Source organism: Eschrichtius robustus, chromosome 19 (genome assembly GCF_028021215.1).
Source record: "Eschrichtius robustus isolate mEscRob2 chromosome 19, mEscRob2.pri, whole genome shotgun sequence".
Taxonomy (NCBI): Eukaryota; Metazoa; Chordata; class Mammalia; order Artiodactyla; family Eschrichtiidae; genus Eschrichtius; species Eschrichtius robustus.
In genome coordinates, this window is record NC_090842.1 from 20,054,594 (window position 1) to 20,079,175 (window position 24,582).

Genomic DNA, 24,582 nt, shown 5'->3' on the forward strand with positions numbered 1-24,582 from the left:
TGGATAGAACTAAAATTCAGTATTTGGCCCACAGGGCTTGGTGGTAGGTAGGTAGCTGTGGGTGTTGGAGGGGAGGAGTAGAGACTACGCTGGGTTCGGCCCCACTGGACTACCCCTTCCTGCCTATTGTCAAGTAGGGCCTCAGGATGGCCAGCATGTCCTCCAGGCTCATCTGACCCATTTTATCCAGGAAACCCCAGCCCTGCAGGGACAGCAAGACCCTCTCAGCACAGCCTGATCGCCGCCCATGCTCCCCCACCCGCACCTTCCCACCCAGCTCCCAGCCAGGAGTAGGCAAGTGTTCACAGCCCTGCAGCCATGAGCTTGTCACGGAGCCCAGTGTGGCCAAACCCACTAGTCTGCAGACCCCCCAAAATAAACTTCAAACTGGGGAGGGAGGGAAAAGCACCAAATACAACAGGCAAGTGGTTAACAGCAATCTCGGAATTTGTTCAATATTTTCATAGAATAACATCAAGACCCCCAGGTGCTGTAGCAGGGGCTACAGGGAAAGTTCAAATGCTGTCTTTAAAATCAAATGTTGGTTACAGTTTTAACGGCGCAGTCTCTGGGTTCAAATCCCAGCTCTGCCACTTACTGGATGCATAACCTGGACCACTTAAATTCTCTGTGTCTCAGTTTCTTTTTTTTTTTTTTTTAAACAATTCAGACTTTCTTGTTTATTTTTTTAAATTTTTATTTATTTATTTGGCTGCACTGGGTCTTAGTTGCGGCACACGGAAGCTTCACTGCCGTGTGCAGGATCTTCGTTGCAGCATGTGGGATCTTTAGTTGTGGCATGTGGTATCTAGTTCCCTGACCAGGGATCGAACCCCGGCCCCCTGCATTGGGAGCGTGGAGTCTTAGCCACTGGACCACCAGGGAAGTCCTCTCAGTTTCTTAATCTGTAAAAGGAGTGACAATATCCTACCTCATAGGATTGTTGTGTGGACTGAGTTAAAGGCCCTGACAGAGTAAGCATGATGGAAAGGTTAAAGTTATTAAAGTTAATTTCATGGCTCCTAGGCTCTTTGTTAATCTTTGTAAGAGCAGGAACAGAAAGTCCACAGATGAATAAACACAAAGAGTGTATACCCAAAGGGAGACATTAATCTTCACTAAGAATTAAAGGACTAAATTAAAGGTCACAGAAGCTAAAGCAGCAAAACTTTTTTAAAAAGTTGGTCTACAAGATCAACATACAAAAATCAATTGTGTTTCTATACACTAGCAATGAACAATCTGAAGATGATATTAAGAAAACCATTCCATTTACAATAGCATCAAAAAGAATAGAATACTTAGGAATAAATTTAATAAGGGAAGTACAAGACTGTACATTAGAAACTAGAAAACATAATTGAGAGAAATTAAAGAAGACTTAACTAAATGGAAAGATGTTCCATGTTCATGGGTTAGAAGACTTAATATTGTTAAAATGGTAATACTTCCCAAACTGATCTATGCATTCAGTGTGATCCCTATGAGAATCTCAGCTGCTTTTTTTTTTTTTTTTTTCAGAAATGAACAAGCCGATCATAATTCACTTGGAAATGCAAGGGACCCAGAATAGCCAAACAATTATTATGGATTGATTTGTGTCTCCACGTAAAAAATATGTGGAGTCATAACCCCCAGTACCTCAGAATGTGACCTTATTTAAAGATAAGGCCGTTAGTCAAATTAAGATGATTACAGAGGTGATCATTCGGGTGGGCCCTAGCCTAATATACCTGGTGTCCTTGTAAGAGGGGGAAATTTGGACACAGAGGCGGACAGGTCAGAGGGAAGACAATATGAAGCCAGAGGGAGAATGCCATCTATAAGTCAAGGAATGTGTGAGGCTACCAGAAACTAGGAAAGAGGCATGGATTCTCTCTCACAACACTCAGAAGGAACCAACCCTGCTAACACCTTGATTTCAGACTTGTAGCCTCTAGGATTGTGAGACAATTAACTTCTCTTGTTTAAGTCACCCAGACTGTGGTCCTTTGTTATGGCAACTCTGGCAAAATAATACAGCAACCCTGAAAAAGAAGAACAAAGTTGGGGAATTCACACTTCCCAATTTCAAAACTTACTACAAAACTACAGTAATCAAGATAGTGTGGTAGTAGCATAAGGATAGACATATAAATTAACAGAGTAGAATTGAAAGTCCAGAAACAAGCTCCTTCATTCATGACCAATTGACTTTCAGTAAGGGCACCAAGACAGTTCAATAAGTAAAGAATAGGTTTTTTTCAACAAATGATGCAGGGACAGCTGGATAACCACAAGAAAAAGAATCCCTGATTCATACCATATACAAAAATTAACTTCAGATGAATGTAATTCATTCATGTAACAGCTAAAACTATAAAATTCTTAGGAGAAATCATAGAGGTAAATCTTTATGACCTTGGATTAAGCAATCATTTTTAAGGTATGACACAAAAAGGCCAAGCAACAAAAGAAAAAATAAATTAAACCTCATCAAAATAAAGAATTTTTGTGTTGCAAAGGTTACTGTCAACAAAGTGAAAAGACAACCCACAGAATGGGAAAAACAGTTGCAAATCATATATTGGATAAGAGACTTGTATCTAGAATATATGTAAATCTTTACCACTCAACAATAAAAAGACAAATAATCCAAATGGTCAAAAGATTTCAGAAGACATTTCTCCAAAGGAGATATAAAAATGGCCAATAAGCGCATGAAAAGATGTTCACTATTTCAGTCACTAGGGAAGTGCAACTCAAAACCACAATGAGGTACCACTTCACACCCACTGGGGTGACTACAATCAAAACAAAAGATATTAACAAGCATTGGCAAGGATGTGGAGTAATTGAAATCCTCACACACTACTGGTGGGAACGTAAAATGGTGCAGCTACTTTGGAAAACAGTTCAGCAGTTCCTGAAATGATTAAACAAAGAGTTGCTATATGACCCAGAGTTTCCATTCCTAAGTATATAACCAAGAGAAATTAAGTCATATGTTTGCACAAAAACTGGTACATAAATGTTCTTAGTAGGGGAATCCATAATAGCCAAAAATGTGGAAACAACCCAACTGTCTATCAACTGATGGATGGATAAACAAAATGTGGTATATCCATACAATAAATAGACTATTCAGCCACGAAAAGGAATGAAGTATTGATATCTGTTACAACATACATGAACCTTGAAAACATTATATTAAATGAAAGAAGTCATACACAAAAAACCATATACTGGGATTTCCCTGGTGGTCCAGTGGGTAAAACTCCGAGCTCCCAATGCAGGGGGCCCCAGTTCCATCCCTGGTTGGGGAACTAGATTCTACATGCATGCCACAACTAAGAGTTTGCATGCCGCAACTAAAAGACCCCGCATGCTGCAACTAAGACCTGGCACAGCCAAAATAAATAAACAAATATTTAAAAACCAAACAACCCCCCCCCAAAAGCCCCAAAACCCATATATTGTATGATTCTATTCTATGAAATGTCCAGAATAGGCAAATCCATAGATTTGACAGAAAGTAGATTCATGATTGTCAGGGGCTGGGGGTGGGGGGGCGGGGAGGGATGGGAAGTGACTGCTAATGGGCACCGGCTTGTTTTTGGGTGATGCTGATGCAAATGTTCTGGAATAAGGTAGTGCTGATGGTTGCACAACTTTGTGAGTATACTAAAAACCACTGAACTGTACACTTTAAAGGGGTAAATGTTATGGTATGTAAATTATATTTCAAAAAAAAGTTGACATTTGGGCTTCCCTGGTGGTGCAGTGGTTAAGAGTCTGCCTGCCAATGCAGGGGACACGGGTTCGATCCCTGGTCCGGGAAGATCCCACATGCCGCGGAGCAACTGGGCCCGTGCGCCACAACTGCTGAGCCTGCGCTCTGGAGCCCGCGAGCCGCGGGTGCTGAAGCCCCCGGCGCCTGGAGCCCGTGCTCCGCAACAAGAGAGGCCACTGCATTGAGAGGCCCGCGCACTGCAACGAAAAGTGGCCCCTGCTCGCCGCAGCTAGAGAAAGCCCGCGCACAGCCACGAAGACCCAACGCAGCCAAAAATAAATAAATAAATAAATAAATAAATAAATAAATAAATTTATTTAAAAAAAAAGTTGACATTTAAAAATTGTGGTCTGCAAATGCTGGTAAAGTTGCAATGAAACTTGTAAACTCCAGGGACTTCCGTGGTGGTCCAGTGGTTAGGACTCCATGCTTCCACTGCAAGGGGCATGGGTTTGATCCCCGGCTGGGGAACTAAGATCCTGCAAGCCGCGCAGTACTGCCAAAACAAAACAAAACACCCGTAGACTTTGCTGGTGGCAGTTTAAATCGGCAGAGCAATTTCAGAAAGTGTTACGCCAATGGCGACACGTAAGAAGTGGAGAGGTCTACATAAGGGATATGAGTTACTTTCCATGGCTAAAGCTTTCACCATGGATATTTAGTAACCAGCTAGTTGGCTGAAAAATGTACAGTTTATGGAAATTCACATAACATACAATAAACCATTATAAAGTATACAATTCAGTGGCATTTAGTGTGTTTGCAATTTTGTGTAACTACCGCATCTCTCTAGTTACAAAACTCTTTCATTTCCCCAGCAATACACCCTGTACCCATTAAGCAGTCACTCTCCATTCCCACCCCTACCCCCCTCACCTCACACACCAATACCCCCATCCCCTGATGACCTGATAACCATTAATCTGCTCTCTGCCTCTATGGATTTACCTATTCTGGATGTATCACATAAAAGCAATCATATGATATGTGACCTTTTGTGTCTGGCTTCTTTCACTTAGCACCACGTTTTTGAGGTTCATCTAAGTTGCAGCACATATCAGTACTTCATTCCTTTTTCATGGCCGAATAATATTTCACTGTGGCTGCACCACAATTTTTTTATCCATTCATTCATTGAAGGGCATTTGGGTTGTTTCTACCTTTTGACTATTATGAATAATACTGCTATAAACATTTATTTATACATTTCTCTGTGGTCCTATGTTTTCATTTCTCTTGGTTGTATAGCAAGGAATGGAATTGCTGGTCATATGGTAATTGTGCTTAATGTTCTGAAAAACAAACAAGCTCTTTTCCACAGTGGTTGGATGATGCCCTTATAGAGCCTCAGCGCCTTGGGCCTGAGCAGCTCTGCCAAGGGGCTGGAGGACTGAGGATACCCAGGTTGTATGTTGGGGGTGACTCTCAGGTAGGCCTACTCTCTTGGAGGACCCTCAAATGACAGGGCAGAAGCAGGGCACTACCCTCCAGTGGCCCTGAGACCCGGGGTAGGGATGATGGAGGAAAGGGGGCAGGAAGACTGCTATTAACAACTCGAATCCCATTCCAAATGCAGGGAAGATGTGACTTAAGAGCCAGACCTCCTGCACTCAAATCCTGGCTCTGCCAAGTGGCAACTGTGTGACCTAGTACAAGTTACTTCACAGCTCTGGGCCTAGTTTTGTCATCCATAAAACAGTGATGATAACAGGAACCAACCTCATAGGGTTAAAGGGAGGTTACATTGTGAAGACACGAGGCAAGAAACCAGAGCCAATGGGAGCCTGTTCTTGTGTCAGGACAGGGTCTCTCAGGGTGTCTGTCTCTCTGCTGGCTTGGGAGACTCCCACTCCAAGGCGGGGTAGGACTTACCTCTGGGCCTCAGTGTCAGGAACATGGCTGGCTGGGAGTGGGAGGTGGGGGGATGGGTGGAGAGTATGAGGCACTGGCAAATATTTGCTGATTCAAACAGTTAGATGTGCTGATTCAATGAGGGACAGGGTGAGGGTCATGCCTGGACTAGGTGCCATATCCTCTCCTGGGCTTCCAGCTGGCACCTCGAGTTGGAGAGCCTGAGGATCAAACTTCTGCCAGAAATAACCAGTGCAGCTTCCTGAATCCTCTTTGGAAGCCTCCCTGGTGGGGCTGTTCCCTCTCCCAGAATGTTGACACATAGGTACATTCAGGGCCTCATGAGTAAGAGAGAGACTGAGAAAGAGAGAGAGAGAGGCAGGTAACCAACCACAATGAGATGCCACTACACACCCATTAAATTAATCAAATGTAAAAGACTGATAAGACCAAGTGTTGGCGAGGATCTGGAGCAATTGGACCCCAACTATATGGCCGGTGGGTGTGCAAAAATGGAACAGTCAATTTGGAAGACAGTTTGGCACTTTCTTTAAAAGTTAAGCATACACTCTCCATATGACCCTGCGATTCCACTCTTAGCTATTTACTATTTACAAAATGAAAGCATACGTCCACACAAGGACTTGTCTGAAAATGTTCATAGCTACTTTATTGAAAATAGCCAAAAAATAGAAATCACTCAGATGTCCATCAATGGATGAATGGATAAAATGTGGCATGTCATATATGGAATACTATTCAGCAAGAAAAGAGAAGAACTACTAATTGAATCTCAAAAACATTATGCTAAGAGACAGAAGCTGGTAAAAAAAATGATTTCATTTCTATGACATTTTAGAAAAGGCATACTATAGCAACAGAAAGCAATTTAGTGGTTGTGAGGGACCAGGGTCAGGGCAGTGCAAAGTGGCGTAAAGGAACTTTTTTTTTTTTTGATGTGGATCATTTTTAAAGTCTTTATTGAATTTGTTACAATATTGCCTCTATTTTATGTTTTGGCTTTTTGGCCACGAGGCATGTGGGATCCCCGATCAGGGATCAAACCCGCACCCCTCACATCAGAAGGTGAAGTCCTAACCACTGGACCACTAGGGAAGTCCCTAAAGGAACTTTTTGGAGCAATGGATGCATCCTAAAACTTGATGTGATGGTGGTTGTATGTCTTATACATTTATCCCAATTTATCAAACTGTACACCTAAAATGGGTGAATTTGATTGTATGTAAATTATTCCACAATAAAGCTGTTAAAAAAATAAGATTAACTAGTCCTAAAAACTAGTTTTGGGAATCCACTTTTGGGAAGTATACTGTGCATATGCAGGACTGAAAAACATAGAGGCATGCATGCCACAGGTGCTCAATAAATGCTTTCAGGATGCGGGGGGAAGCATTTGCACCAGGCAGTGTTCTTTAGAAGGAAAGCTCCTTCCGGCTCCAGAGTTGGTCATCTCAAGCTTAAGGTTATGCTAGTCTGCCATCTGGTGGGCACAGTTGGCAATGCAGGAATCTCCAGCCTTCAAGCCCAACTTCAGGAGGCTCTATGGTGGGGCAGAAAGAAGGGGGACCTTCCTCCTGGGAAACCTGGTGCCCAGAGGGTCAGAGATAGGGAGTCCTGGATCTACGAGAAGAGGGATACAGCTTCTTAATGATAGAGAGAAAGTGCTTTGGCAGCACAAACAGGCAGAGTGAACATAATTGGTATCTTTGCATGTTGAGATAAAATATAAGACAGGGTTTTTTGTTGGGGGGAGATGGTGCAGGGGGAATAAAAGTTTGGGGAAAACAATGAGATAAGTAGGAAAACTAATCATGTGGATGCCCACAGTGAGTTGGTGAGTTGGGCGATGCTCAGCAGAGGGGGCGGGGGAGGGGGGCAGGGTAGCAAGGGGAATTCTAAAAGGCAAGAGGAGACCTCCCTGGATGAAGAGGCCCTTGGGAGCCAGCCAACAAGAGTCTCTTCCCCTAGATATGCCTGGATCTTCTGACCCCTCAATCCTACTTCCAGGAAACATCCCACAGATAAACATCTTCATGGATGTGCTACAGTCATGTAAAGTTTGGGCCCTACAGTGTCTGCAGAACCACTGAGAATGAAGACAAACTTCCGGAGGCAGTGACTGAGGAACCCGCCTGCTTCTCCTGGCCACTGGGCAGCTGGTCCAGGCTCCAGGGACCCATGGACAAGCCCACTCTGAGTTCCTACAAAAAATGGGGTTACCTCCGTGGGACACTGATAAGTGAATGAGTAGGTTGTTTAAATGTCAATGATAGACGGCACTTAATCTAGGAGGACAATGAGTGGGGACAGGGACATTTACATTCTTAGTAGTTGGGAGCCTCAGTGGGGCTGAGATCTTGGAGCTCCCAGGCTCCTGGTATCCAGGCTTCCTATTGGCCATTTACAGATGGAAAGCATGGGGGGCTTGTTGAGAGCCAAGTGTGGGCGACATGCCCCAAAGCACCTTCCTTCAGAGGGAGAGGAGAAAGAGGGTGGGGAGGGAGTGGAGGTGAGGAGGGGAGGATGGGGCCCAGGGCCCACTGGGGTGTTGAGGAAGGTAAACTTCCATTGGGGTTTGCTCATCCAGCTTCCTGGGAGGGTTTATGGATTGTGTCTAGCAAGAGAGGACCCATGGCAGGCTTGGGAACTAACATCATGCAGTAGGTTCTTCAATGTTTGCTGGATGGATGGATGGATAGACGAATGAATGAATGAATGAATGGCTATGTGAATGAAGGAAGAAACTACTGGCTCCTCACTGGGTGTGTGTGGGCACATCCGGCAGACTCCCACCTACACTCAAGCCCACCCCTCCCCCCCCCCCCCCAGACGCAAGCAGCTACAGTTCTGTGTGCTTCTCCTTGGCCTCCATTAGCTCCCGTATCTTCTGGGGTAGGGTCTTTGTCCAGAACTGGAGCCTGTGGGCCTTCAGGGCTCGGCCCACTGCAGGCTGAGTGTTCAGCTGCATGTACTGCTCCTCCTGGTTGAACACAGGCCAGTGGGGCAGACCCTCGCTGTTGGGGTTCCTGTAGACATGCCCTCCCGTGGGGCAGTGTGAAGGTCACTATAAGCCCTACCGAGCCCAGACAGAGTACCCTGACTGGGGTCAGGCAAGGCAGCCAAACAAGCTTGGGGAATGGTTGGGGGGACGTTCCAGAAGGAGGAAAGAAACTACCTCCCACCAGAGCGTCAGCTCCGCAGGGGACAGGGCGGCCTCTGTCCCTTCCTGATAGAGGGAGGCTCTGCGGATAACAGCACTGTCACCCCCCATCCAGGTCACCCCAAGATGGAATGAGTGTCCAGCACCCACAAGGCCCCTTTCTGTCCAGGAGGGTCCTGGAGCTGGGGAGGGGGCTGCCATGCAATTAAGGACACATCCGCTAATGAAGTCACCACAGACAAGGGGAGCCCTGGATGGGCTCAAGCCCTGCCCTCGCCACCGTGGAGGTTAAAGTAGGAGTGTGACATCTCACCCATTTCGAGCAAAGTTGGCCCAATACTTCATCATCTTCCTGCTCAGCAGCTCTTCCTCCTCAGTGAGTTGGACTACAGAGCACGAGGACAAGGGTCCAGGTCAGGGCAACTCCAGTCCGGCATGTGGGTCATTCGCCCTCACCCCATCTCAGGCTCCTCCCTGCCATCCCAAGGCCTGGCTCTCTGCCCGCTCCCCAGGCCCTCTCCTTGCCCAAACCCCATATATTCATCCCGGCTTCTGGCTGACCCAACACTGGGCTCATCCCTGACCCAGAAGGCTCCCTTCTTCTGACAGTAGAAGGCCATTTAAGAAATAAATATGAAAAAGAAAGAAAGCAAGGAAGGAAGGAATGAAGGAAGGGAGGGAAAGAAAGAGAGAGAGAAAGGAAGGAAGGAAGAAAGGAGGGAGGGAGGAAAGAAAAGAAAGAAAGAAAGAAAAAAAGAAAAAAAGGAAGAAAGAAAGAAAGGAAGGAAGGAAGGAAGAAAGAAAGAAAGAGGCCTTTCAAACACCCCCTCTGCACCCATGCCAGAAACCCAAGGTCAGGGTGGGGAGAGGTGGAGGGAGCACGGGTTCCAGTCTAAAGAATGCTAGACTCCAATTCAAGTTCAATCTTTCTAGCTGTCAGATCTTGGACACCTGATCCCCTCCTCCCTCTGAGCCTCAGTTTCCTCGTCTGTACAGTGAGGGCAATCACCCTCACTCAGGGTCTTATCCAGTGTCCCATCCCACATCCTGGGGATGAGGAGCCTCTGAGGGACCCCCACCTAGGAAGACTCACTGTGGCTGCTCCCGAAAGGACTTCTGAAGATGAAGTGAACCTCATCTCCATGGTCTGCCCTCACATAGCTCGGCCTGACATCCTTGAAGAAGCTGGGCTGATGCTGGAACTCGTAGAAGTAGACAGGGGCGTAGGAACCTGGGGAGGTGGGGAAGACGGGCCATGACCTGGCGGCCCCTCACCCGGAGCTTTCTTGCATCACCCATGGTGATGACATAGCTAGGTCCAAAGCTGGTTGGAGTCTGGACAATGGGGTGAAGGAGCCCCAGGCTGGAGCAAGGGCAGTGGGAAGGGCCTGGATTCAAATTGTGGCCTTGGAACTTCCTAGGGTATTGTTTTAGGCAAGTCACTAAAGGTCACTGAACCTGTTTCCTCCTCCGTAAAATGGGGTAAATGTCTGTCTCTTAGACTAGCCATGAGGATTTATCAAGATGAAGGATATCAAGTGCCTGGCACCAATAAATAGACATGGGCTAGGTTTTGGACACCAGTAGACCTCATCTGGCACCTGCAGCTCTGAGCCGCCCCCTAGCCAGTCTGGCCTTAGTGCAGATGTACTCACACTGCAACTTTGCTACTTGGAGTGCAGGGATCACGAAGATGCAGTCCCCCATGATCTCATGGAACTGGATTCGGAGGGTCTGGGGGTCCTCACTGTCCCCTATGTACTCCTCCATCAACAGGTCAGCAAACTCAGGCGGCATCATCTGCCCCAGGTGGATCAGGAAGAGGCAGGTTAGGCAGGCTGGCAGGGGCCGGGAAGCAGCAGATGCAGGACTGGGGAGATGGATCCTGGGATGGAATACGGAATCGGGGAAAGGGGCCAAGCTCTGGGTGAGGGGTGCTGCATGGACAGGATATCTGGGGGCTGGGCTTCCCGTGCCTTGGGATAGGAAAGGGGCCCCCTCCCCATGTGGGCAGGTCCCCAGGAACCTCACCATCATTGTTGATATTATCTGCAAGCCATCCTTTATGGTCTCTCTGTCCATTTCCTTCTGGGTGTCAGAATTGTTCATGACCTGGGTGGTGGGGGAGTCTCGAGTTGGAGATATGATGGGCCTGGAGCTACGAAGCCCCGAGGCCTTCCCACTGGATGGGCTCCCCCGCACCTGGAGGCTTGGGAGTGGGCCTCACCGAGGGCATGATCCAACTGAACTCATCGTTGTTTACACCAATGATGCTGGGGACAGGGTGCAAGTCGGCAGAGGCCAGCAGCTCCTGGGGGTGCTTGGGCAGGAAGATCCCGTCCACCAGGCCAGGGATGATGCTGAGGGGCTAAGGGACACTCAAGGTCAGGTTGCAGACACTTTCTGATGCCGCAGACATCTTCCACCCCTTCTTGGCTCGTCCCAGAATGCTCACACCCACCCCAGCAGGTCCTATACCTGCCTCAGCATGGCCTGGCCTCGATTTCCCATCCAGGGCTGTGAGGACACCAAGGTGAGGAGCTAGAGTAACTTGCCCAGGGAGGATGAAGGGCACCCAGGCTTGCCTGCCTCACACCTACTGGACCCTTCCCTCCACAGCCATGTCCATCAGTCAAACCTTGTTGATGGCCAGAATCTCCTCTTCACTCTTGTGCCGCAGGCAGTCCACCAGGGCCTCTGAGTCAACCTGGCCACAGGCAGACAGGTTGGCCACCACCTGTAAACAGACCAGGCAGCGGCTGGCTCATGCTTCCGGGTAGGGGAAAGAGGTTTGCCCAGTGCCCCAGTTGGAGGCAGGTGTACCCCAAATCTCACAGAGTATTGTGAATGGATTCCTACAGTTTTGAAATTGTTCCAACTTCCCTGATGCTCAGAGGACTCTGCCAGGGGTGCCATCCCACCTGCCTAGATGGTCCTGCCTATGATGGGGGCCCCCAGGGCAGCAGTCTTGTGGGCCACAGAATGTACTCAGCCTCTGCGCTGACAGAGGTCTGTGAATTCTGACCCTCGAACAATCCCCAGATAGGCGGCTGTTTCCAAGGTCCTCTGATGGCAGTGGAGTCCTTGTTATCCCCATTTAACAGACAGAGTAATAGAGGCTGAGAGGTAAGAGATGGGGCAGCAGGTCTGGGCTTCCCACGGTTGAGGGCACTCACTGTGGAGACCACATCAGATGAGTTGGCGGTGAAGCTGGGCAGCAGGGCCACGCCACTCTCCATGATGGCACAGTGGAAGAGTCCTTCGGACATGGGGGACACAACATGCAAAGACACGCTTACGCCACCCGCAGACTCGCCAAAAATGGTGACATGGTCAGGGTCGCCTCCAAAGTAGACGATATTCTGCTGGACCCAGCGTAGTGCGGCCACTTGATCCAGGTAGCCCCAGTTGCCAGTTGCGTGTTTGTCTCCAGTGCTGAGAGGTGGCAGGGATGAGGATCATGGGACTGTCCTGGCTCCATCAGCCCGCATTGCCGAGCCCAGCCCCAGTCTCACCTGAAGAAGCCCAGCAAACCCAGGCGGTACTGGATAACGACCACCACCACGTCCTCGAAGGCCGCCAGAGCAGAGCCGTCATACATGGAAGCCATGCCCACAACAAACGCACCACCATGGATCCACACCATCACCTGGCGAATCCAAGGCACAGATACCATATGGCTCCCACCAAGCCCAAACCCCACCAGAGCTGCTACCTAAACTAACCACCACTTTGGCTCTGTCCTCCTAACCACATGGACAGAACTCCAGCAAGACAAAGCGGTGTCTTCATGACCTGGGCTGAAGACAACCCAAGTTCTATCAGGAAAACCGGGCCTCCCACACTTTGGGGCCCGTCCCACATACCAAAGCCTGGCTCCATTTCCCCCAGAACCCTCTCTGACATGGAAAGAAAAGGGGTGTCTCTCTGATCACCCCACATGCACGCACATTAATTAAAAGTGTACTCTATTCTCATTGGCCCAACAGATAATCCATGGCTGGGGTCTCCGGCCACCTCAAAGTGCATCCCTCAGGCACCTGAGTGGGTCCTGGGTATGAGTTGGTTGGGTAGGTCCTGGGTCCCTACCAGGGCCACAGTTTCTGACGTCTGGGAGCAGCCAGAGTTCTGTGACCCTGTGCCCAGGCATCAGCCACCCATGCTGGGTAAGAAATACTCTCTTGGATCTGATAGTAAGAAACTTCTTAACAGGGTCCACACTGCAGTGGGGCCCAGGTTGATCTTGTTCTTTTAAATCTTCTGCAGAAGAAATGTCCTCCCACCCCTTAGCCAGCTGTGGCCTGGCACTCACAGGCAGTTTAGAGCCCTCACGGGAATGGGCAGGTGTGTAGATGTTGAGGTATAGGCAGTCTTCAGACATGGAAGTAGAAGGCAGGGTCACATTCAGTAGTTTCAGAGTCATTTCTTTCATGCTAGCGAAGTCCTGCAGACACCTGGTGACCATGGCAGGCAGTCAGTCCTGGGGCCATGCTGTGGCCATAACCAGATCCTGGGCCCAGATATGCTCCCAGCTACCCTTAGTCCCACCTCCTTTGATACCTCACTCACATGTGATCCCTCCCTAAAGCCCCTTTGCACCAAGCTACAGGCCACAGACTCTGGGGAAGCTGGGATAGAGCCTAGTCTTCCAGGAGGCCTCAAGCTTATGAGGGCCTTGGATATCAGTCCTCCTGAGGCTGAGAAATCTTGACTCTGGAGGGTCTCTATGAGAACGATTGGTTGCATGTGTTGACATTCACCACCATATAACTGTACTCAGGCAGACCTGGAACAGGGGAGTAGCCCGTATGCATGTGCTGCCAAAAGGAATGGATTAATTTCTCATGAGAAGGGCAGTGGCACATCCCTCATCCCAAGTCAGACTCTCAGGGAACCTCATCACTCCCACAGTTTCTAGTTTCAAGAACATATACCCCTTGGTCAATGGCATCTGGCCCTGTCGGTTGGCACAGTGGCTGTGCAGAGTGGGGTCTTCTGCTCCTCAGGGATCTACAGTGTCTGCTGCTAGAGTCAGGAGCTCCTACAAGGCTCAAACCTCTCCCAGAGATACCTCCTCTGGTGGCAGAGATCACTTGTCACAACTAGAACCTAGGGAGTTGTGTGTCTCTGCTTGTCCCTTCAGATTGTGGAGCTAATGCTCTTTGAGTGCTAAGCCCTCAGTCTGGGAAAGTTACTTCACCCTTTCAAGCCTCTGCATGCTCATCAGAAAAATGCATGTGAAAATCCACCAAACTCAGAGGGAAAACTGGCTGTTTTGAAACGACATGAAATGACAACTGCAGCCTGGCCCAGAGCTCAGAGTACCCTCTATCCCAGGGCCTAGAGTCCCCTGGAACCCCTGCTTACTTGGCTGGGTGGGAGGTCCCATCCTTTATACCACTCCAAGATTCCGGAGGCTCCGGGGGCGCAAACCGCAACAGCCCTAGAGGTGGCTTGGCGAAGGGAATTCCCAAGAAGGTGTGGATCCCCACATCAGTGTTCTTCACATGCACGAGGCTCCCCCGCACCTGGCCCGTGTGCGTGGTCCGCACGGGGCTGGCCGAGTCCTGGCCTGTGGGCAGAGAGATGGACGTCAGGGTTGGGTCTCCCCATTTAGCTGCCCTCCCAGACTGTTGATGCTGCCACCTCCTTCCTGTCCTCAGCTCAGCTCAAGGGACACTGATCTACCAACACTTGCTTTACAGATTTCCTGCCTGTAACTCTGCTCCCCCCACCCCCAACTGCCTTCACTGCCCCAGCCTTTTCCACCATGCTCACTGAGGTTCCTTGGGGCTCGGCACCATGGTTTAGCCCCATAGTTTAGCCTCAAACAAATAGTCACATGAGCTTGATGGGGTGAGAGTGTCCTTTCTACTCACTGTGTGCCAGGTCCTAGGAGGCAGTAGAACTGTGGGAATCGGACAGACAAGATTCCTGTCCTTAAGGATCTCACACTCTAGGTGGCAAGAATGACATAAAGAAAGTATCCTCCAGCAAGAGGGAAGAGATATGGGAACGTATGTATATGTATAACTGATTCACTTTGTTATAAAGCAGAAAGTAACACACCATTTTAAAGCAATTCTACTCCAATAAAGATGTTTAAAAAATAATTAATTAATTAATTAAGTCTTTAAAAAAAAAAAAAAGTATCCTCCAAACAAAGAGTGACAGTATGAGGAGAACTACAAAGAGAAGGGCAGCTGTGTCTAGAACATAAAAAGCACAGCCCATCCTGCTATGGGGATCAGGGAGGCAGGAAGAGATTGAAAGTCCCCTGACAGAGAAAGGGCTGATATTCTTTTTTTTGTTTTTTTAATTAATTTATTTTATTTATTTATTTTTTGCTGCATTGGATCTTTGTTGCTGCGCATGGGCTTTCTCTAATTGCGGCGAGCGGGGGCTACACTTCGTTGAGGTGCGCGGGCTTCCCATTGCGGCGGCTTCTCTTGCTGCGGAGCATGGGCTCTGGGTGCGTGGGCTTCAGTAGTTGTGGCACACGGGCTTCAGTAGTTGTGGCTCACGGGCTCTAGAGTGCAGGCTCAGTAGCTGTGGCGCACGGGCTTAGTTGCTCTGTGGCATGTGGGACCTTCCCGGACCAGGGCTCGAAACCGTGTCCCTTGCATTGGCAGGCGGATTCTTAACCACTGCGTCACCAGGGAAGCCCAGAGCTGATATTCTTAATAGATAAAGAATTTCTATAAATGAATAAGAAATATGCCAGCTATGCATATTTGGTGAAAGAATGTGAAACGGTGAAAGAATATGTCCAGACAGAATAAGGAATACCAGTAAACGGCTCCTACGCAGATGAGATGTTCACCTCATTCATGCTAAGAGAAATGCACATTGAAATCTGATTGTGATGTCAACAACATATTTTGTCACAAAAAGCAAGACAATCAGACATTGTATGTTTTCTGTTGGAAGTCCACTGCACCACATATGAAGTAGTCTTGTCCCCAAACAAAACAAAGCAAAACCTAAAATCTGAATCTGATCAAGCCTCTGGAATATAAATACAAGTTTACAGGCATACAGGGGACAGAGAAACAGTTAAAAGACACCCTAGGGATGTAATCAGCAAGACCCAAACTCTGTTATATGTGGAATCTAAAAAAAATGATACAGATGAACTTATTTACAAAACAGTGACTCACAGACATAGAAAACAAACTTATGGTTACCAAAGGGACAAAGTGGGGAGGGATAAATTAGGAGTTTGGGATTAACACAAACACAGTACTATATATAAAATAACCAACAAGGACCTATTGTATAGCACAGGGAGCTATACTCAATATCTTGTAATAATCTATAAGGGAAAACATTCTGAATATATAATATATATAACTGAACCACTTTACTGTATGCCTGAAACTAACACAACATTATAAATCAACTATACTTCAGGAAAAACAAAAACAAAAAAACCCTCAAACTCTGGGATACTCTCCAGAACAAACTGGTTTCTTCAACACAGCAACAAAATTACAAGAAAAATAAAAGAGAGGCAGAGGAGGAATCTGAAGATTGAAAGAGACTCATGAAATACTTCAAAAGATAGATAATAATAAATGTTGGAAAGGATGTGGAAAAACTGGAACCTTTGTATATTGCCGGTGGGAAGGGAGAATGGTGCAGGTGCTTTGGAAAACACCCTGGCAGTTATTCAAAAGGTTAAACATAGGACTTCCCTGGTGGCGCAGTGGTTAAGAATCCGCCTGCCAATGCAGGGGACACGGGTTCGAGCCCTGGTCCGGGAAGATCCCACATGCCGCGGAGCAACTAAGCCCGTGCACCACAACTACTGAGCCCGTATGCCACAACTACTGAAGCCCGTGCGCCTAGAGCCCGTGCTCCGCAACAAGAGAAGCCACTGCACCGCAACGAAGAGCAGCCCCTGTTCGCCACAACTAGAGAAAGCCCGCACGCAGCAACGAAGACCCAACACAGCCAAAAATAAATAAAGTAATTAATTTTTTTAAAAAAAGTTTAAACATAGAGTTACCACAGGACCCAGCAATCCCACTCCTAGGTATAAACCCAAGAGAATTGAAAACATATGTCCACAAAAAAACTTGCGTATGAGTGTTCATAGCAGGATTATTTATAATAGCCAAAAAGTGGAAACAATCCAAATGTCCATCAACTGATAAATGGATTGATAAAATGTACCATATCTATACAATGGAATATTACTCAGCAATAAAAAGAAGTACCAAACATGCTACAATACGGATGAACCTTGAAAATACGCTAAGTGAAAAAAGCCAGTCACAAAGGACCACATGTTGCATTATTTCATTTATACGTCCAGAATTGGTGTATGCATAGAGACAGAAATGTTGGGGAAAGGGGAACTGATGTGGTAAACTCTGTGAATACACTAAAAACCACTTTAAATGGGTAAAAGTTATGCCATGTGAATTATATCTCAAATCTGTTATTAAAAAAAGCACATCTAGGGCTTCCCTGGTGGCGCAGTGGTTGAGAATCTGCCTGCCAATGCAGGGGACACGGGTTCGAGCCCTGGTCTGGGAAGATCCCACGTGCCGCGGAGCAGCTGGGCCCGTGAGCCACAATTACTGAGCCTGCGCGTCTGGAGCCTGTGCTCCGCAAGAAGAGAGGCCGCGATAGTGAGAGGCCCGCGCACCGCGATGAAGAGTGGCCCCCGCTTGCCACAACTAGAGAGAGCCCTTGCACAGAAACGAGGACCCAACACAGTCATAAATAAATAAATAAACAAATACTTTATAAAAAAAAAAGCACATCTACTAATGTTTAAAGTAAGAACCTTGTTTAAATCATGGTTTTTAAAAGGTCATAAATATCATGAGATAATATGAAATAAGAATATTTGACTAGATGTTTGATTACATTAAGAAATTATGAGAGATATATATTTCTTCTTTTAGTAGGACATGATAAAAAAAATTACAGGTGATATGATGTCTGGGATTTGCTTCAAATAATGGTGCAAAGGAGAGGTGATAATCCAGACAAAACTAAGTTGCCCAGGTCTTGATAACTGTTGAAGGTAGATCATGGTACACTGAGTGTGTTATATTATTCTCGCTACCTCAGATGAGGAGCCCTGCGGTGCTGCGTGACCTCGGGCAGGCCTGACCCTCTCTGTGCCTCAGGGCGCAGGGAGGTATCCAGTCAGGCTCCCAATTCCCCTGGTGTTATCTCCACTGGCTCCCACTTCCCTGGAGCCTTTCCTCCTGCAGACTCAGGCTCTACTTCTGCAGAATTTGGCAGATTTGAGCCTGGTTTCATAATAAAAAGTAAAAAAAAAAAGAAAGAAAACAAAAAAAATCCTTATGGAACTATACTACCCTACACCCATTAAATTAACGTGGATGAATGCGCCTGATGACACCTGGTGTGGGTGAGGCTGGAGTTAGCAGCTATTCACATGCTCCACAGAGGGCAACTGAGCAATGCCTTTCCAAGTCAGAAGACTCATCCTTCTCCCGAGGAACACGCTGTCTACATAAGTCCTTTGTGGGATGTGACGTCTGCACCTGTAATTCACTGCCTCCACCGACCTTTAATGCTTGATGTTTGTTATAGCAAAAGACAAAACCTGCTAAAATGTTCCTGATCAGAGGCTAGTTACATCAAGGATGCTTCCTCCTTGAAGAGAAGCCCTTTCATTAAACAGTATGAATAAGTTCTACCATGTGGGCGTGTGGAGAGGTCACTCCCTGTGTCAGGAAGTGGAAAAGCCAGGGACCAAAAACGGAGGCAATGTGTGACCATTTGGGTGAAAACCAAGGATGCATGCACACATCCATTCTTGGGTAAACTCCTGGTTAGTGTGTGGAAGGCCCTGGGGACCTAGATGGTCCCTGCCAATAAGCCAGGACTGGGTGGGACAGGAGAGGGTCAGACCCATCATCTGTGCTTGCCAGTTCTTCTTTTCTGAAAATGGGTCCCATCCAACACAGCAACATTTTTAGAAAGAGGCATCAGCGAGGCCTCGCACATTGTGGCACTGGAAGGTTCCGGTGACCTCTTAGAGCCTGGTGAACAAGGGGTAAGGGCAGAAGCACGATGGGTTGGGCCTCGGGGTAGTCATGAGTGTGGACGCACCCAGGCAGATTTGACTGGGAAGGGAGAGGATAGTCAGGTCCCACAGGCAGAGCCTGTTTGGATTAGAGGATCACGCCCTTCAAGAGGAGCACAGGGAACTTCCATGGTGGCCCAGTGGTTAAGACTCCACACTCCCAATGCAGGGGGTGTGGGTTCGATCCCTGGTCAGGGAACTAGATCCCACATGCTGCAACTAAAAGATCACATGTGCTGCAACTAAAGATCCCGCATGCTGCAAGGAAGATCCTGCACAAGGCAATGAAGATCCAGCATGCTGCAACTAAGACCTGGCGCAGCCAAATAAATAAATAAAATTTTTTTTAAAAGAGAGGGGGCACAGGAGCTGGAGCTGTGCCCAGGTACTGTGCCCACATAGCGTAAGCTATAAAGGCTACCAATAAGGGCTGGCACAAAGAGAGATCACCTTTGCCCTGGAGGTCAAGACCTGCCCTCACTCAGGGTGGGTGCACGGGGTGAAGAGAAGCACGTGGAAGTCTGTCTGATAGTAGGATGTGGTGGCCGGGGGATGGGGGCTTCTGTAGGCTGGGCCAGTAACCTTGCCCAGGGCTCCTGTGGAGAGGGGCTCAGTGGGTGTCAGGACACCCCTCTGGCCAAGGGCGAAACACTCAGAGCCACATGGTGGCGGGAAGGTATAATTATTGTTGTTATTACCCCCGTCAGCACCAGCTCCACCACAAACACTCGCAGGGAAATGTCCCAAATAACTCCCCAGCTCGCCCGGTGCTGCTCAGAGCCCCTAGGGCCTGCTTGCGCCTTGGGGTAGTGCGACTTGGGGCAGCCCAGACTCTCTCTGCGCCTCAGGGGGCGCAGAGATGCGTCGTATCCCTCACACGGTTCTGGTGCTGGAACTCTCCGCCGGCTCCCACCTCCCGGACGCCTTTCCTCCCGCAGCCTCAGGTCCTGCCTCTGCAGAATTTGGCAAATCCTACCCCAGTCCCTGCCGCCCCGCGTCGGAGCCTCACCCTGGCCCGGGACAAGGAGAAGCAGGACCCCGAAGGCCACGGCTCTCAGCCACTCGTGAAGTTGGTCCAGCTGCATCTTGGGCTCACAGGTCTTTCTTGCACTACCGGCGGACACGCTGCTTTTCACCAAGAGGCTGCGCAGGGACGCATCCAGCCGTCGACGATTGAGTGCCTCGCCCAGGCCTGGACTTTGGACTGGGAAGGGAGTAGGCGGGGAAAGATGGGTTTGGCAGGAAAGCGGGACAGAACGGGTAAAGGCCAGTGGCAGGTAGGGGCTAGCACAGCCGCTTCCCCTCTGTCCTCTTGGGCCTCCTCCGCAGGGACCTTGAGGCTTCTGCAGCCACTCCGCAATACCAAGAACCCTCTCCACAAACCTGCGTTCAGTGTCCTTATAGTCACAGGCCCGACAAGTGTGTTCCGAGGGGGAGAGAGAGGGAGCAATAAGCTGTGATTGGGGAAACCAGGAGAGCTTCCTTGAGGAGGTGCACGATCAGGATTCCCATAGACAGATAAATGAAAACAATCTTCGTTCAGAGTGAAAGGAACCACCCGAGTAAAGGCAGGGAAGTGTGAGGGCACTTCATTCCAAGAACTCCTTGCTTTCGGGGATCGATTTCCTGGGTCCGCCTTCATCCCCCTATTGTCCCTGGTCTGAGGGTCTCCGTGGGCCCTCCTCCCTACTCGGCAAAGGCCCGCCTTTTGAAATGCACACCTGATTGTGGCACTCATCTTAAGGACACCCTCAACCCCACCCCGTGTCTTTCCCTGTCCCCACCTCCCGTCAAAATCGAGGTCACGGTCCTTTATCCATTGGACAAACATTTGAAGAACGTCTTTAGGGCCGCACGCTGGGAACCGTGAGAGCACTCCCAGGCCCAAGGTGCAGCGGGGGCTGCAGGTGCGTCACTGGGAAGTTCCGAAACGCAGTGAACCGTGCCGGGACAGAGGCAACTCTGGGCGCCCGCCCAGCCTAAGGGGCAGGCCTCTCGGAGGAAGTGATGCCTGACGGTACGCCTGGCTCAATCTCAAGACGGGTCTTTAGTACCCCAGCCTTGGCCTGCGCCGTCAGGCACCCTCCCGGTTCGCACACGTGGTCCCTTCTCCGTGTCTTTGTTGGAGCGCTCGGCATTTTCTCGGATCCGCGTAGAGAGCGCAAGGAGGCAGCCGCTCCACCCAAACCGCAGGCGGCATACCGGCAAGGCCGCGTGTCCCTCGCGTTACCCCGTCGCCACGCCACGCCACGCCCCCTTCCTGTTCCCCGGAAATGCACCGTAGGAGCGGAAGCGCCCGCCTACAGTTGCCGGCAGCAGTTCCGCGATGGTGGGCGGCGGCGGAATGGGGGGCGGCCTCCTGGAGAACGCTAACCCCCTCATCTACGAGCGCTCTGGGGAGCGGCCAGTGACCGCGGGCGAGGAGGACGAGCAGGTTCCAGACAGCATCGACGCGCGCGAGATCTTCGATATCCGCCGCTGCTGGGCGCGGGCGGGTTGGAGGGGGCCTGGGAGGTGGTGGGATGAAGTGATGTCCAGTAGTCGGTGGAGCTGTAGTAGGGCCGGGCAATCCCGGAGGGGGGTTCTGAGTGGGCAGAGGCTCAGAGTCCCCTTTCCTTCACTTGCCACATCTGATTCGCTCCATCAATGACCCGGAGCATCCACTGACACTAGAAGAATTGAACGTAGTAGAGCAAGTCCGGGTTCAGGTGAGTCACTCCCAGCGTCCAGGGGAGCGACTTGTTCAGGAGAGTCAGAAAGGCTCAGCTGTGCACCAGGGGGTTGGCGTTCTCTCAGCTCACGGACTCCTCAGGGGATCTTTGGAACGGGATGTGTGTGTGTGTGTGTGTGTGTGTGTGTGTGTGTGTGTGCCCATTTTATGGATGAGGAAACTGAGACCCATACCGGTTAGATGACTTCCCTGAAGCAACAAACTAATAAGAGGGTCTCTGGGCTGGACGGGCCATGACTTCTAACATCCCACCTCTCCAACCAGGTGAGCGACCCCGAGAGCACAGTCGCCGTGGCCTTCACACCCACCATTCCGCACTGCAGTATGGCCACACTTATTGGCCTGTCCATCAAAGTCAAGCTTCTGCGATCCCTTCCCCAGCGTTTCAAGGTAAGGTGGAACTGAGCCCTGGGGGTGGGGCAGGCATGAGTGTCTGCTACTGAGGAGGACATGGAGAGCATGAACTTGAACATCAGAGTGAGATCTGGAAGGATCCCAGCTAGCAGAGATGAAACTGGGAGGAGGCTTTCCAGTTGGATGGGACAAGAATAAAGATCCAAGCTGGAAAATGCAGAAAAGTAGTGAGGAGTGTGGCAGGAAGGGCAGTAGGGAGCTGTAGGTAAGTTTGGAGCAGGGATGGGACGCAGGTGGGCCTTTAAGTCAGTAGCAATTGGCCAGTCCTTTGGGTAGAGATGGAATGGCTGTGAGTGGGTTTGGGGTGTAATGGAAGGGCCGGAGTCCAGAGGCATGATTAGGAATAAGGATCAGCTGGAGGTGGTGAGTGGGGAGAGGGGAAAAGGGAGTAGACAGGTATGTGAGTGCTCAGGCCCCACCTATCTCCCTCCCAGCTGGACGTGCACATTACACCAGGGACCCATGCCTCGGAGCATGCAGGTAAGTGTGGGCTGGTGTTGAGGCATTAGCCCGGAGGTTCCCCGCTTGCCATGGTGGTCTGTAGGGCAAGATTAGGGGGAGGGTTGGGGGCTTGGCACTAGGTGGGTGACTCGCCAGTGGAGGTGGCAGCCTAGAGCTAAGCTGGCCTGACTTGAGTCTCCTGTGTTTACCATGTTCTCCCACTCCTGCCCTCTCCCTCTCCTAAGTACACAGGACCAGGGTTGTCAGGCTTTATAGTATAGGAAGCAGACATGTATGGCCAGGTGGGAAGGGGTCACAAGAAGGTGGGGTAGTTGTGGGCTCAGGTGGTTGGGGTAGCCTGACCAAGGTTTGGGATCCTGGGAAGGCGGCGACAGGAGGGCTTTGTTGGTGGGGGTATAAATATATTTCACCACTCTCTCCTTTCCACCCAGTGAACAAGCAGCTTGCGGATAAAGAGCGGGTGGCAGCCGCCCTAGAGAACACCCACCTGCTGGAGGTTGTGAACCAGTGCCTATCAGCCCGCTCCTGAGCCTGAATTTTTGCTCCCAGCCCCACGCAGGGCTCATGGCCTTGTTTTCTTGAACCACTGACAATAAGAAACTAACATTTTGCATTTTGTAATAAACCCTTAATTTATATTCATTTCCCAGCATGCCTGAGAGTCTTTCATTTCAGTGGGGGTCACTCCGGGTTTGGGATAGGGGTGGTAGTGAGTGCCTGTACAGGCTGGGTCGATGAGGTTTGGTTCATTTTTTAAATTTCTCCCAATGGTTTGATTAGGAAAAGTTGCAAGTATGCCAAAAAATTGAAAGAATAATGTAGTGAACACTTTTGTATACCCACCACCTAGATTTAACAGTTGTTAACATGTTGCAGCTTTGGTTTTATTTATGTGTGTGTAGAATATAAATAGACTTGAAAGTAAGCTGCAGACACATGACCCTTCACTTCTCAGTACTTCATCCTGTGTCTCCTAAGAATAAGCCTGTAACCACAGTACTGTAATTTGGCCCCTAAATGAACAATTCTCTGACACTGATATCTAATATCCAGGCATGTATGAATTTCTCCCAAAATGTCATTCATAGTTGTTTTTTTAAGTCAGGCTCCAGTCAAGTTTCATGTATTGCATTTGGTTGTCATCTCTCTTTAGCCTCTTCTAGAACTGTCTCCCTGCCTCCCTACCTTTTAATCTTTCTTGACACTGACTATTTTGAAAAGCCCAGGTGAGTTGTCCTGGAGAAGTCCCACAGTCTGATTTGTTGTTTTGTCTGCTGTGTTTCCTATAAACTAGAAGTTGGTTGAGTTCAGGTTTGAGTTGACTAGCGAGAACCTTGCCCAGGAGTGTTGTATGTATCCTTAGCATCCACCAGTAGCTGTGTGATGCCAGCTTGTCCCCACTGTTGGTGATGCTCAGTTTGGTCCCCTGGTCAGGGCAGTGCCAGCAGATTTCTCTGCTGAAAGCCATCTGAAGCACTGTCTCCACCAGCAGCCTGGGAAATGTGTGTCACCCCAGGTGCTCAGGTCTGGGGCCTCTGCCTCGCCCAGCACAGTTGGTCACCAGGATAGACCGTGGGGCTTAGACCTCGGATCAGCCAGTCAGGAGTCATAATGTCACAATTCCCTGCCTGCATTTCCTTCTCTGAGGAAAAATGCGGATATTAAGAAGACTTGCCCACCTGGTGGGCAGAGGCCTCAGCAGGGAACCTGGCCGCTTGGCAAATCTGTTTTTGGGGGCCTTCTGACAATATTGGACCTGTCCTGAGAGTGGGCATTGGCCGAAGGTTTTATATATACTATCTAGTCAGTCAGTCCTCAAGCCAGCCCTGTGTGGCAGTTGCTATTCTTTATCATCTCTGTTTTGCAGATGAGGAAAGAAGCTTCTAGAATAAGTGACTCCCCAAGACCACCAGTTAGGGAGTAGAGGAACCTCAGCTGTTCAGCGGGTACTGCTCAGCTGGCAGGGGGTGCTGTTGCCTGGCTGGAGGGGCCTACGCCCACCTCCAACCCCCACTTCCAGGCGGGAGTAGCTTCGCCACCTAGTGACCAAGATCTGGCTGCTCAGAGGGGTGAAGCCATCGACCCATGTCACCCAG

At 49.2% G+C, this 24,582-nt stretch overlaps 2 protein-coding genes across 5 annotated transcripts; one reads left to right on the forward strand and one right to left on the reverse strand.

Annotated features, from left to right (window-relative positions):
- Window positions 1–1,373: 1,373 nt before the first annotated feature.
- On the reverse strand, window positions 1,374–20,061 carry CES2 (carboxylesterase 2). Of its 4 annotated transcripts, XM_068527377.1 has the most exons (13): window positions 19,889–20,061; window positions 14,172–14,376; window positions 13,117–13,258; window positions 12,320–12,453; window positions 11,981–12,239; window positions 11,443–11,541; window positions 11,032–11,172; window positions 10,836–10,916; window positions 10,460–10,604; window positions 9,898–10,035; window positions 9,118–9,190; window positions 5,787–5,980; window positions 1,374–2,027 (listed from the first exon to the last, which is right to left on the reverse strand). In XM_068527377.1, exons 1-13 carry the CDS (start codon window positions 19,962–19,964, stop codon window positions 1,954–1,956), a joined length of 1,761 nt encoding a protein of 586 aa, XP_068383478.1. In that variant the 5' UTR covers window positions 19,965–20,061; the 3' UTR covers window positions 1,374–1,953. The 4 variants fall into 4 exon arrangements, with proteins under 4 accessions (XP_068383478.1, XP_068383480.1, XP_068383481.1 ...); XM_068527379.1 differs by lacking the exon at window positions 5,787–5,980 and having other exon boundaries at window positions 1,376–2,027; XM_068527380.1 differs by lacking the exons at window positions 1,374–2,027; window positions 5,787–5,980 and adding an exon at window positions 4,108–4,268.
- Window positions 20,062–21,148: 1,087 nt separating this feature from the next.
- Window positions 21,149–23,128, forward strand: CIAO2B (cytosolic iron-sulfur assembly component 2B). The gene is made up of 5 exons (XM_068527381.1): window positions 21,149–21,347; window positions 21,508–21,587; window positions 21,875–22,000; window positions 22,459–22,504; window positions 22,918–23,128. Exons 1-5 carry the CDS (start codon window positions 21,206–21,208, stop codon window positions 23,013–23,015), a joined length of 492 nt encoding a protein of 163 aa, XP_068383482.1. The 5' UTR covers window positions 21,149–21,205; the 3' UTR covers window positions 23,016–23,128.
- The last annotated feature ends 1,454 nt before the right edge of the window (window positions 23,129–24,582 follow it).

Excerpts from the sequence above, each read along its gene's own strand:
- CES2 (XM_068527377.1), bottom strand. The coding sequence starts at position 19,964 with ATGCAGCTGGACCAACTTCACGAGTGGCTGAGAGCCGTGGCCTTCGGG. Across the intron at positions 13,259-14,171 it reads GGGACCTCCCACCCAGCCAA|GTGTCTGCAGGACTTCGCTA; the intron begins GTAAGCAGGGGT and ends CATGGTCACCAG. Across the intron at positions 2,028-5,786 it reads GGATATGGCACCTAGTCCAG|GGTTGCTGTATTATTTTGCC; the intron begins GCATGACCCTCA and ends CTTCTTTTTCAG.
- CIAO2B (XM_068527381.1), top strand. The coding sequence starts at position 21,206 with ATGGTGGGCGGCGGCGGAATGGGGGGCGGCCTCCTGGAGAACGCTAAC. Across the intron at positions 21,588-21,874 it reads TAGAGCAAGTCCGGGTTCAG|GTGAGCGACCCCGAGAGCAC; the intron begins GTGAGTCACTCC and ends CTCTCCAACCAG. Across the intron at positions 22,001-22,458 it reads CCCTTCCCCAGCGTTTCAAG|CTGGACGTGCACATTACACC; the intron begins GTAAGGTGGAAC and ends TCTCCCTCCCAG.